Source organism: Chanodichthys erythropterus, chromosome 5 (assembly GCF_024489055.1).
Source record: "Chanodichthys erythropterus isolate Z2021 chromosome 5, ASM2448905v1, whole genome shotgun sequence".
Taxonomy (NCBI): Eukaryota; Metazoa; Chordata; class Actinopteri; order Cypriniformes; family Xenocyprididae; genus Chanodichthys; species Chanodichthys erythropterus.
Genome location: NC_090225.1, coordinates 15,162,269 through 15,176,167, shown reverse-complemented (window position 1 = coordinate 15,176,167; position 13,899 = coordinate 15,162,269). Strand labels below are relative to the sequence as shown.

General features: G+C 36.5%; 1 protein-coding gene across 2 annotated transcripts in view; it reads left to right on the top strand.

Moving 5' to 3' along the window:
* Positions 1-13,899, top strand: part of galnt2 (UDP-N-acetyl-alpha-D-galactosamine:polypeptide N-acetylgalactosaminyltransferase 2) — a 90,209-nt gene that overhangs the window by 59,232 nt on the left and 17,078 nt on the right. For both annotated transcript variants that reach the window (XM_067386210.1, XM_067386211.1), the window contains exons 4-5: positions 11,604-11,702; positions 13,326-13,393. In XM_067386210.1, coding sequence (XP_067242311.1) covers positions 11,604-11,702; positions 13,326-13,393 — 167 coding nt within the window. The remainder of the gene's footprint in view (positions 1-11,603; positions 11,703-13,325; positions 13,394-13,899) is intronic.

The following is a 13,899-nucleotide window of genomic DNA, read 5'->3' as shown; positions in this document are numbered from 1 at the left end:
CCGCTCAACATAAACAGACTGCTTGGGAGATGCTGCCTTCTTAGGAAATTGCCCTCCCATCACACAGGGATGAGCTTGGCCCTTGAATAAAAAACATTTATAAATAGTCCTCTGCAACATTTTGACCTCAAAAACACCATCACTAACTTGTGTGGTGATTTGTGGTTACAGGATGGAATGTTCAATGATGCCGTGACTGTGTTGTTTACACGGTACTGCAGCGAGTTGCTTGGACACTTCAAGTTCCTGACCTCAAGGCGTCCAATTTCCCACCTGGCAATGTGAACGTACAGTTTAAGAATTGGATGTTTGTTACTATTTAAAAATCCATCCTGTGATTCCAGGAATTCAAGTGCCCTTTTACCATTGGATTATGATTTGAGGAAATGTGGTAACTCTTCACCTTTCACACAGGCATCCATCTTTGCTGTTTTTAGATCTCTTTCTTATTGAACATACACTAGACAAAATAGACATTTATTATTATTATTATTATTATTATTATTGGAAAAACAGGGGAATTGAGAATGCATTCTTACTGTATCCTGTGTCATACAGTACAGATAAATTTTAGGGCTGTCAAACAATTAATCGCGATTAATCCTGTTCAAAATAAAAGTTTGTTTACATAATATATGTGTGTGTACTGTGTATAATTATTGGGTCTCATTCATGAAACACGAGCAGAACGAATTTGTGTGTAAATCGTGTGTAAAGTGGTTCTGCCGTAAATTTTCGGATTCATTAAAATATTCGTATTTTCCAAATGTTAGTTGGTACGAAAGAAATCTACACCTGCTCCCAGCCACGCGTAAATAGTGCGTTTAACATCCGAACGTTTTGCTCATTAATAAGGCTGCATTTTAATTCACCTTAATAAGGTACATATTTACACAGCATTTTGAAAATATATTATATGTAGTAATTACATACGTTTTTTCTTTTTACTTTTATTGTGAGAGCCAGTAATAGCATCTGCAAACGGAGCACTTTAATCAAATAATTAATTGATTTCAATAGGGAGGGCAAACTAATGGCCCCTTAATTGTTATGGCAATTGTTTCCTATAAAATAGCCAAAATCCTTCATTTGGTGTCATAATATGATGCCCATATATAGTTGTCAGTCGGATTTAATGGGCGGGATTTACGGTAATTGAGAATGAACGTGCACGCGCGTCCCATTTACGACTGTGTGTGTGTGTGTGTGTTAATGAATTCCAATCACACACACACACACACACACACACACACACACACACACACACACACACACACACATTTCACTGTCACTTCTGACGTTTACGAAGTATTTGTGAATCAGGAGAAGAGTTTTCGGGAAGGTCTCTTTACGTGCGAATCACTCACATATTTACTCGTATATTTACGAATATTTCATGAATGAGACCCATTATGTGTATTTAAATACACACACATATACACATATAGATTTAAGAAATAATTGCATGTGTAAGGAACCCCCCGTCAGCCCAAAAACGGATTCCGACGGCCTGGGCGAAGTTATAATGCGTGCATGTCTTTTTAGCACCCCTATGAAGTTCACTCAATTTTTAGAATTTAGTTTAAATTTTACTTTAGCTGTTCATTTAATCTGACACCAATTTCAAATGATTATTTCTCTTAGATCATGTTTCTAATTAAGGAATTAATCATTGTATTAATTTAGATATTCTGGGTATCCCGTACTTACAATTATTCGTTCATTATGGACCCGATATCACACAGGAAGTTACATTGTCTGACTATGTACTTCCACAATCACAAATTTGTCAGTTTCTGATACTTAGTCAGAGGGTGCAGAGTTTACTAATGCATTTGAGTCAAACCGCCACATGCTTGTTCATACAAAAACACAGTTTTCTTAGTCACGATACTACAACTTGCTAAGTCAGTGATAGACAGAAATCCCAAGGTCTCACTTGATGTGCAAATTGCTCCTTTCATTGAGCCTTTAGTTTGACCTATCCTGACGCAGATTTGCGGAAATATGGACTCCAATAATCTATTGGTCATAATGATTTTAGAAGAATCCATAGTAAATCAAATATAAAATTTTATTTGTCAGGTAAAAATGTATCATGCCAATTACATAGTTAGACAATTAGAAGCCAATTCAGAAATAACAAACGCATAACATGAATTTCTCAAAGATGACTCTAAGAGTATGAAATGCATATACACACAGTGCTGTGTGAGTGTCTTCAGAAGATCCCACATGGCTGCTCTGCACTTTCAAATAATATTTTTTTTCAGGATTCTTTGGTGAATAGAAAGTTCAAAAGAACAGTGTTTATTTGAAATCTAATCTTTTGTAACATTATAAATGTCTTTACTGTCACTTTTGAAATTCTTACCGACCCCAAACTTTTACAAAAGCTTTGTATTTCAGATAAATTCTGTTCTTTTGAACTTTCCATGCATCAAGGAATCCTGAAAAAAAAAGTACACATCTGTTTTCAACATTGATAATAACAAATATTTCTTGAGGAACTAATCATCATATTAGAATGATTTCTGAAGGATCATGTGACACTGAAGACTGGATATTACTGTTATTACTATATTACAATATTACTGTTTTTACTATATTTTTAATTAAAGAAATTAAGCCTTGGTGAGCAGACAAAACTTCTTTTAAAAACATTAAAAATCTCAAACTTTTGAGCAGTAGTGTAAATATAACAAAATTTTCATAAACATCTACATGCATGTGTGTGTATTTATATATACATAATTATACACAGTACACACACATATATAATGTAAACACAAATTTTTATTTTGGATGTGATTAATCATTTGTCAGCCCTAATACATTAAAAAAATTACGATGCAATAAATTTCTGATTAAAGGTCTATACTAGAGCCCTGCGTGGGACTGATTTCTTGAACCCGCACCCGCCCGCTCCCGCTGAACATCCTACCAGGACCGCCCGCAATGTTTGTGTCCACTCCCGCGGACTTTCTCTCAGAGCTTGTGAAAAATGTAGGCCTACACAAATACTAAATTTGTTTGGATAAGTTAACATCCAAAATAACAGACTTTAAACATGATTGCGTTTAAATGAGATGAAGTAGACGCTAAACCAAAGCACCACACGTGATAAAAACATTGGGTATTTTTTTTATTAGCGTTATAAAACATTAACCGGTAAAACAAAACCACAACTAACGGCACCTCAGTTTTTAAATGAAGGCTACTGCATACAAACTCACCAAACGGTTACCTAAACAAACTGTTAACAGTTTAAGTAAATAAGCCAAAGCACAATAAGAAATAACTTTAACTTATTAAATAAACACAGGACTTACAAAGTAGGCTAGATATAATTTAAACAAATTAAATGCAAAACAAAATAAATAGAATGCCTCAAGTCTCAGATTTCACATTCACAATAGCTTGCTTATTGCAAAAAAGAAAATAAATAATACTAATAAAAAAATAAAAATATTGTAACCTACTTAAACAAATGAATTTGGGCCTTGCATTGCTTACTCCATATTACAATGAAAGGAAAAGTATATTGCTGACTGACTGCGGTCCCAGTGCGTCTTTCTTCCATGATCCGCCCACACACACTGAATTTCACAAAATTTTCTGACCGCTCACTCCCGCCCGCAGCAAAGGTAAAACCGCCAGCTCCCGTGGGATTTGCATTGGGTCCCGCGGGAGCCCAAACCCAATGCAGCCCTCTAGTCTATACTATGATGTATAAATGAATAATAATAAAAAAAAAAACACAAACTAAAATCAATCATTTTAATTTCTATTTAGGCATCACAACATAATGTACAGTTGTTATAAAATACTATATTTTGACTTGATTTGAATTAAATTACATTTAATTATTATTTATTTTATGATCTGAATGTAAAAATAAAGGAAATAAGCATGGATATGCATATTATCCAATATCTTACAATACTGATACATAGAAAAATCTGGCACAGATATTGTGCATCCCTAAACAATGCATTTCGAGACACCTGTCATGTGCCATCTAGCTGTTTTAGTTCACATGGATGGAATTGAATATTCTGCTGTCTGGGAACAAAAGTTTAATTTATAGTGCTTCACTAAGCCCAGCAGCCGATATTTGCACCAATAAGCCGGTAACAGATCTCTGAATGATGAGAACATGCAGTTTTTTGTTGAGTTTTTTGGAGCTACATCAAGCAGCAAGGACATCTGTTCATCTTTTCTTTCTTCACTCTCTTGAGCATGACCTTTTTAAGCCTGCCTGATTTTCAAAATCCCTCTGAACTCTGAGTTCTGGCCTTTTCTTGCAGAAAAACTACTGTGTGCTTTGGCCGCTGCCTGCCTGGCTTTTGGGAATATCTCACAGTGCTGCCAACCACTGCAACTGGCAGAGTAGTCATGAAGTCATCTACTAAAGTCTCCATGAGCCACATAAGCAAACATTGACCCACTGTTGTATGACTGCCACACAGACTGTGTAATTAAGATGCGTTTCTCGCTCACACTGCCCGGTCCCATTTCCTCTCTTTGTGTCTATATTCCATATCGATCTGATTCCTCCAGGTCCAAAGTTTCATTTGACACGTTTGTACAATTGCAGTGAAATGTTTAGCCTGCCCACCTCCCATGAGAGTGTTGTGGCATTAAAAAGAAAGAGAAAGAGAATACAACACCAGAAAGGGGAAAACACTGGATATATATATGCAAATAAAGGATAAAGGTGCAAATTTGCCTTGTTCAAGTTGTATGAAACCTGATGAATGATTTCTCTATGATCCAAAGAGCATTTGAGCTTCAATGGAAGAACAATTGACCGTCTGTACAAAGAGTCACATTATCAATAACACACATTTGATTACTTGATTAGTGAGCAACTACTATTCTCATTTTACTTGACGTTTCTTTGTTTTACATTTTTCAAAATCACAGCTTTTTCCAAATTGAAATGGGATTTTAAATCCTAGATATTCAAAGTGGTCTCAGACATTTGACCTCCAAATGTGTAGAGGGGGAATGCTGTTGAATACATAGTGGTTGATATGTTTATTCTTGGGCATTGTAATCTCACGTCAGCTGGATGTTTGTTTTAGTCATTTGGCAGGGGATGTTACTGGCATGGCTATCAAACGTTGTTGACTGTAGTTAGGTTGGACAGAGTTCAAATTGCATTGTAAATGGATGTGTGTTTGAAAACGTCACATGTGACCTGAACTGAGCAAGAACAAGCTGTTCAGATCATATTCTGGTATGATTTCCCAAACACCTCTTCTCATCTCTTCCTGAGAAGTGGGTTATGATGTAAACATTAGCTGCAGGGGTAATTCCTTTAAGACAGAAGCTCAAGAGTTTAAGTCTTTCATTGACATACTGCCATTAAAGCGTTTGGGTTGGTATGCGTTTTTTAATGTTTCTTACACCGTGTCTTAACCAGACGCATTGCGACACATGATAAAAGGTATCTTTTCCATGTTAATCAGAGTTTTTGTCCTAACCAACCACAATGGCAATGCACAATGATTCTATTTTAGGAATGCTTTCTATTTTTCTGCGACGTCGTGGCTGGAACAGCAACACAAAGTATAGCAATGATAATCTCAGGTACTGTACTATGCTTTATTGAATGTTAAAAGCATCTAATAGGAGTTTGAATATCATTTTGTGTGCCCTTTATAGCCATACTGAATGTGACAATAGTAATTCACCTCTGATCTTGAAAATAAATAAAAGAAAACAGGAACGTTCAAACTGTGAAATAAATGTGAACACATAAGTGAATTCTATGACCAAGATTGTTAAACTTGGTATGTATTATTTTTTTTTTTTATAATGTTAAAATGGTGTAATATTTCCTTATGTACATTTGGTTGCGATTGCAGTGTGCTTGCAGAGAGAGCCTGTCCCCACGCTTATCTGATTGGCTTGGCATCAGATATCGGCAGTGATGTCTCGCGCATATACTTCAATGAGAGCGAGACATCACTGCCGCTGTCAGAGCGCGATCAGACCTTACTAACGAGTGCTGAACGCGGTTAGACATAGTGGTGTATTAGAATAAAAAATGGTACAAATACTGTTCGGTTTCTCGCACAAACCGATCGTTTCGTGTCTTAGGACATCATTGTGACGTCACGAGCCGCAGGGTTTAATTTGGATTTGTCTATGCAAGACGTTCCCATTGACACACATTATTTGACTGACAGACGGCAGTGGTTGGAGTTAAAAATCATCATTTGTGTTCTACTGAAGAAACAAAGTCACCTACATCTTGGATGCGCTGGGGGTAAGCAGATAAACATAAAATTTTCATTTTTGGGTGAACTATCCCTTTAAGACTTTATTTAGCTCTTATGAGGATACTTTTTGGCATTATTGTGTGTTATTGTTCATTCAAGCGTGACGGAACTCGATTTCTGTGCGTCGTGTGTGTGTGACAGGACATTCACAGACAGCGCATGCTCTTTTTCTCTTTTGGTGCTCTTTAATGGTTTAAAAGCATTTGCGTGAATAAGAGCGTGATCATATATTGCAATGCAAGCCAAAGGATGACAGAAGAAAAACGGATGCTGCGTTAATTGCGTTAATATTTTTTTAATGCGTTAAACTGGAAAAAAATGAATCGCATGCATTAACGTTGACCGCACTACTTGTTTTTATATATATATATAGGCTATATTTTTATATATATATATATATATATATATATATATATATATATTAGTGGTGGGCCGTTATCGGCGTTAACGTGCTGCGTTAGCGTGAGACTCTTATCGGGCGATAAAAATAAAAATGTCGCCATTAATCTATTCTCAAAGTTGGGTTGGGAGCTGGGTCTATACTATGCAAGCTATGATGACTTTCACCTTGATATTTTAGCGCGGATGTATACCTAGTCGAATTGACCCTTCGCAGAGACCCGACCCCCTTAGTTACTGTTGCTTTGTCCGACAAGCCGTGGCGCTGTCACGCCACACGCAGTGAAAAATACATCGCGGAGCAAAGAGGACACTGACAACACGTCGACAGACAAAACAGAGCAGGCTACATATGATATTAAACAAAGTCCCAGATTTAAAACTGTGTAGTTTTTTTAAGAAATTCAAACAATAAAAAATGTTTTGTTGCTCTTTAATGTGTCGTGAACAGGGCTTGACATTAACACCCGCCAAATGCGGGTAGATTTCAGCTGGCGGGTAAGACAGCCACTCCCTCTAGGCACTTTGGCGGGTTGAATATAATTTCAGTTTACAGCCAAATGATTGTCGATCGTCGTAGCACAAAATTACAATCCAATCACACAATTCGTTATTTACGTGCAGTTATTGAAGGAGGGATAGGCAGAATTGCGCTGAATGACACAGCTGAAGCGCTCTCTCGCGTGCGCTCGCTCTCTCTATTAGTTTTAACAGAAGAATTCAGAGGGAAGATAACTAAACTGCAGCTGATGCTTTCAGCAAATGTGAAGCATTATCAGGGCTGAAGCTATTAACTTTATTTCATATTTTCATTACCAACACAACTGGATGTTAACAAATAATTAAACAATATTTTTTATTATTATTAAGCCCCAGAAAGCCTTGTTGAAGGCTTATTGTATGACTGAATAGACCACCAAGATGAATTTATCAAAATGCCCAGATGGAAACTGGGAAAAAGACCATATATTTAAGCTTTCTGTCATCTTGGATCATTTAATGGTTTGTGCAGTCTTACAGACATTGCACACTGAATTAAAAATGGGATGTGTGGGAGCATATTCATCATAATACAAGAATGCTTTAATATCCGGGAATTTGGTTTGCTCTTATTTGGTTTTGATGGCCATTTGTGCTGTGGTGTCCCATTTTAAAGCACATGGGTTCTTTTATTCTCATAACCAGTGGAAGATGTGTCTAGGTTTGATGCTTTAAATGTGTTTGGCTTGGCCAATGTTCCTCTTTGCAGTTTCATGTAAACGTCTTGTCACTATGTGTCAGTCAGTTTCCCTCCTGGAGAGCTGCTGAAGCTGCAGATGACATTATCCTTGTTGTAAGTCTTCTTATCGCTGCCCTTTCACCATCCCTGCAGTGTGTGAGCTGCATTCCCAATGCAGTAGTCACATACAGCACAAAAGACACACAAACCTTGTGTTTAAAACGGCCACGAGACCTTTTTAAAGGTCAGAGCGTTGTAGTTTGTTTGTTGGAATGCCAACCTTTTGTATTTTCTCACAAAAGTAGGGAGTTACAGAATTTCTCCTCTGAATTTTTACACCATTAACCTCTAGTAAATTTACCCAGAACTGAAGGAATGAAGCACACTAGTCTTAAATCCCTCTGTTAAACACCTACCTAAGCTGGTAATGAGGAACACATGCTCTTTGTTTACTCCTGAGAGAATATGCTTCTGTTTTGTTACCCCTGATGGCAGCAGGCCATGTGTCTTATTGGAAATGTTTTTGGCGGGAATAGTTGTTGTCTTGCTGAGCCCGTAGCCCGTGTCCGGTGTTCAGACTGCACCACAGCTCTAATTAAAAAAAAATAGACCTGCTTGCCAATCAATTAATGAATGATGCCTTTCTGCTCATGCCATCTTTGTTTGTTTCATATTCAGTCCTTTTTTCTTTTTTTTCTTTTTTTTTTTTAAATGTAATTTAAATATTACTGCAGAGTATCTTCCTTACATGAATATACTTACTGGTCGTAAATGTGCAGCAAGTTTAGAAATCAGAAATCATTCTAATATGCTGATTTAATGCTCAAGAAACATTTATTATTATCAATGATGGAAACATGTATGAATACAGTGATAAACTACCATTTAAATGAAATTACATTTTTTATGCATCAAAATGGCAGTAAAGACATTTTTGTAATAAATAAAAAAAATCTATTTTTGAATAGATGCTGTTCATTGAATTTTCTATTCGTTAAAAAATCCTAAAAAAATATTGTAATATTTATTGGTGCTCAATTATTATTAATAATAATAATTAATAAATGATTTCTGATTTCAGTATGAGTAAGAGGTGATAAACCATTTCGGTAGCACTTTATTTTACAGTATGTGTACTTTCCTGGTACACATGTAGTAATTATGCTGTACGTACAGGTAAAAGAGTGGTGACACAAGGTACTTACCTGACATGAATGTACACGGTTGTTGTTAGATTTCATTGGTAATTTCAAATATGAAATTTAATCGTAAGGTTGGCTAACAGTTTTGAAGAATTTGATGTTTCCCCATTCAAAGACATTGCATGATGCCCAAGATGCCTGAGAGGTGTTTCAAAGATGGCCGCCGAGTGGAATGACTTGTCTTAAAGGGACTTTGGTTGTACTCGCGGACAAGTGTGGACACACATAACGGACACTTACTTACAGTGTGTGCATGTTAACAACAGTACAAAACAGAGGTTTACCAAATAGTGTTTTCTTACTGATGCCATTTTAAAAAACAAAATTCTCAAGAAATAAAGTAATTGTTTTGCTGCACTATGTATGTACTTTATTTAGTGTTTTATGCACTGTTAATGCTAAATTGCTCTCCACAATAGTGCATCTTATTTTGCAGTCCTTGCTAGTTAATATGCTTAAGCTTATTATTACAAAGGTTAAAGAGCTGGTAATTCCTATGTAATGTTTATGTACAGGGGTGCACTTTATTTTACAGTCCTATTTCCATGTACTTACTATGAACATACTAGTGAATATACCAAATAGTTAATGTGTAACTTACACCTGTGGCCGGTTGCAAGTTAAGACTGTGACTTAAGATCTAGTTTGACCAACTAGCACTTAGTTAGGGCTAATCAGTCTTACTTTTCTGATTAGACTGATCTACCTTTTTATGTAACTGACTTTACAAATTTAGTACCAGTCTTGAAGAAAAAAATAGATGACTTTAGTTTTAAGACCAGTCTAAGCAGTTTATGCAACTTGCCACTGGTAAGAGCTAGTAATTCATATGTAATGATTATGTAAAAGGATGCACTTTATTTTACAGTCCTATTTCCATGTACTTACTATGAATGTACTAGTGAATATGCCAGTTAGTTTGTGTAAGTTATACATTACTTAGGTTGGGGGGATCCTGTTATTACCCACAGTTGTCCGTAAGTACTACGTGGTTACCATGTACACACCGTTAGTAAGTACAGTAATGTGTCTGTTAGTTACTATATAGGGACACTATAAGTAAGCGCCTGTTATTACCCAACACTTGTCTATAGGTACAAAGCAATTACCATGTATGTACCATTGGAAAGTACAGCAGTGTTTCTTATTAGTTTCCATGTACATACATGTCAGCTAAGTACCTTGTTACCACTCTTTTACCTGTATGTACAACATAACTACTACATATGTACCAGGAAAGTACACATACTGTAAAATAAAGTGCTACCATGATTTCTACAAATATTAATTTAAAAATTAAGCCTTAAAATTATTTTTAAAATTAAGTTTTAAATGTATTTGAATTATCCTCATTTTATAGGAACCTTCATTTTTCTATGCAAATATTGATGTTTAACCACAATTACTTGGATTAGCTAATCAATATATATATTTAATTATTTAAAATCTTAAAACATAGTAGCAGGCATTCAGCATGCTGAAACCAGAATATTTATTCTATTAGCTATTGACTTGAGCTGTAACACTGGAAGTATTTGAGAGTTTATTTGGTGCCATGCTGGGTAGTTGGAGGCCAGCGGAGGGAAGCATGCCAGTGGGATATGCTCTAAAAAAGTGCTTGTCTTCTAGTCAAAGCCTCCATTCTATTAATGGTCTACTGCACAGTTATTCCTCTCGAGACCTCCAGCAAACAGTGCTAGAAATGTGTGCTGGCCCCTTAATGTATTACGGAGAAGTCCAAGAGTATAAAATGGTAGAACCGCCTATACCTTTTCACTGCAAAGATTGATTAAAGTTGGGAAAAAATATGGATGTACCCTCTATGCCACCATATACCGTTCTGAATGTTATTTCTCTGGCTGTCATGGAATTAGATATGTGTAGTATTAGTGTCGAAAAGGACAGTAATCTCATCCCTTTGCTAAAGTCAGTTTTGAGCCTTGATGGTGGGCTCTCAACCCTGACCTGTTGTTTAACAGTAGTGTAGGAGGAATTGACCCCGATTCCCCTGCCAGGAATCAAGTGGCCACAAAATCGATGGCATCAGTGCAGAGGAAGCTTTGTGCGCTTTTATCCTCAATGAGAGGTGCTAGGAAACCAGAGGATTAGCCCCGTGGCTGTCAAATTAAAACCTCCGGGATATAAACTGTGTGTGTATGTGTGGCTGAAACCTTTATTGTGTGTGTGCGTATGCATGTTTGGAGATGCAAGTCCAGAGAGTTTAAGCATGCATGACCTCCTGTCCATCTCAGCCTCAGAGAAGCATTAAATTAATGTGGGCTTTGAGCTCCTCTAAGGGTGTGAGACTTCATTCAGGTGTAGCAATGTGACAATGGGGTTTTGCTGTGTAATGCTTCCCTTCAATACAAATGCCACTGAGTTGTATCAGTGTGTGTGTTGCAGTGTATAAAATTCTTTGCACTAAAAGGAAATGGAAGAGGAGTTTTATCTTCTAACTTTATCTTAATATGTTCTTTTCCTCTCTCTCAGCTGTCGTCACAAACAGTGGAAGACGGATCTTCCTGCTTCCAGTGTGGTTATCACTTTCCACAACGAGGCCCGTTCAGCCCTGCTGCGTACTGTGGTCAGGTAATCAATGTCAAGTAATAATGTTTAAAGGGATGGCTGATTATAATTTCACTTTTTTTTAACTTTAGTTAGTGTAATGTTGCTGTTAGAGCATAAACATCTGCAAAGTTATGGTGCTTAAAGTTGAATCTTTTAAAGAATTCTCTTTTTAAGGACTACAACAAACTGCTGGTAGGGACTACAACAAGCTTCTTCCTGGGTTAGTGACATCACTAACCCTAGAAATTTACATAAACCCTGCCCCCGAGAACACGCAACAAAGGGGGTGAGGCCATGTTGGGCTGCTTTAGAGAAGAGGAAGAGTTGTAGTAGAGTTGCCGTCATTTTACGCCAGACTGCTTCACAAACGAGCATCAGCGCTGGATTTGCACAAAAGGTTAACATGACGGCACATGCTAGTCGATGAATAACCGTTTAGAAATGTCCAGATCCATTCTAGAAGTTGTAACTTCTTTCTGAGTCTCTCCATCAGTGTCTGACTCCGGTTTAAACAATGTAAGACTGAACACCATTACTGACAATCGTCATTTCTGCTGCGTGAGATTCTCCAGCTTTGTTATTGTTGAGCAACTGAAGCGCGAGCTGTTAAAGCTCTACCCACTTTTGGAAAGTGGGTCAGGAGCAGCAGCTCATTTGCATTTAAAGGGACACACACAAACAAAAATGTGTTTTTGCTCACATCCAAATAGGGGCAAATTTGACAAGCTATAATAAATGATCTGTGGGTTACTTTGAGCTTCACAGACACATTCTGGGGACACCAGAGACTTATATTTCATCTTGTAAAAAGGGGCATTATAGGTCCCCTTTTAATGCACTATCATAAAATTTGGTTGCCAATACCTGTGAAATTTCACTTTGTTACTAATTGCGATATCACAGCAAAAACAATTATAGAACACACTCCTTTCTTTAAAATATTATAATAATGTTAATAATATTATATAATTTTAACAAACTAAATTAAAACCGTGACATGCAGCCTAGCCTTTAGTATTTCTTAATATTTCTTAGTATTTCTTAATCAAGTAAACATTACTTCATGTTTTTAAAAATAAGTAGACAGTCAGTAATAAAGAAGAGAAGACAGAAGTGCATTGTTTTTCTTTCTTTTTTTTCTTGTCAGTATTTGTAATTCATATTACTAATGTCTGTTAAGCTGCATTTACACTACAGTGTTGAATACAGAATATTTTCACATACACAGTGTAGAAGTACACTACTATTCAAATATACAGTAGAAGAAAGAAATATCAGGAAGATTATCAATATTGAAAACAGTTGTGCTGTTTAATATTTCTGTAGAAACTGTATTACATTTTATTTTCAGGATTCTGTGATTAGTAAATTCAAAAGAACAGCATTTATTTTGAATTATAATTCATTTTTCATAATGTAAAAGTCTTTAGTGTATCTTTTGATCAATTTAAGGCATACTTGCTTATTAAGAGTATTAATTTCTTGAATAATAATAAAAAAAATCTTATTAACTTTAAATTTTTGAATGGCAGTGTACCTCTATTTTTGATGCATCTACTGAGATCTTGGCTAAGACCTCCTACTCTCTTCCCACACTTCTGAACATGCATATCTATTCAACCTTGTCTCTTTCCCTGTTTTCAGTGTGCTGAAGAAGAGTCCTCCTCATCTGGTCAAAGAGATCATCTTAGTGGATGACTACAGTGACAACCGTAAGTGTCCTCATCTTTAGCCCCCACTCAAACTCAGTGGTACAGAACTATATAAATCAGATCTCATTATCGTATACAATCTTTTAACTGCTCTTCATGATTTTTTTTCATGATTTTTTACCCCATACAGGTTATTTTAGTTTATCATAGCACACTCTTGTTCCTTTGTCACCATAAATCATACATCCATATAGCAGAACACACCAGCAGTGGAGCTGAGATTTGTATGATTTTATAAAGTGTGTCACCATGGTGCCAGCCGTGCTCCTGAGCCCCCAATCCCATTACACTTTTTGTTTTTGGATGCCAAACTCCTTGTTTGACCTCTTCAGATGTCTGAACTCCATATGAACCCTGTCCTGAAGGCACTGCTGCCCTGCTTTATAATGCTCTGCTGCAGGGAGCCTGACAGACACCGGCCTTTTTAGTCCTCGCGTTTCTTCTATGTTTTTATGTGTGTGGATTGTGGTCCTGCTTTTGCATATTGGCATATTAAGTATGGTCTT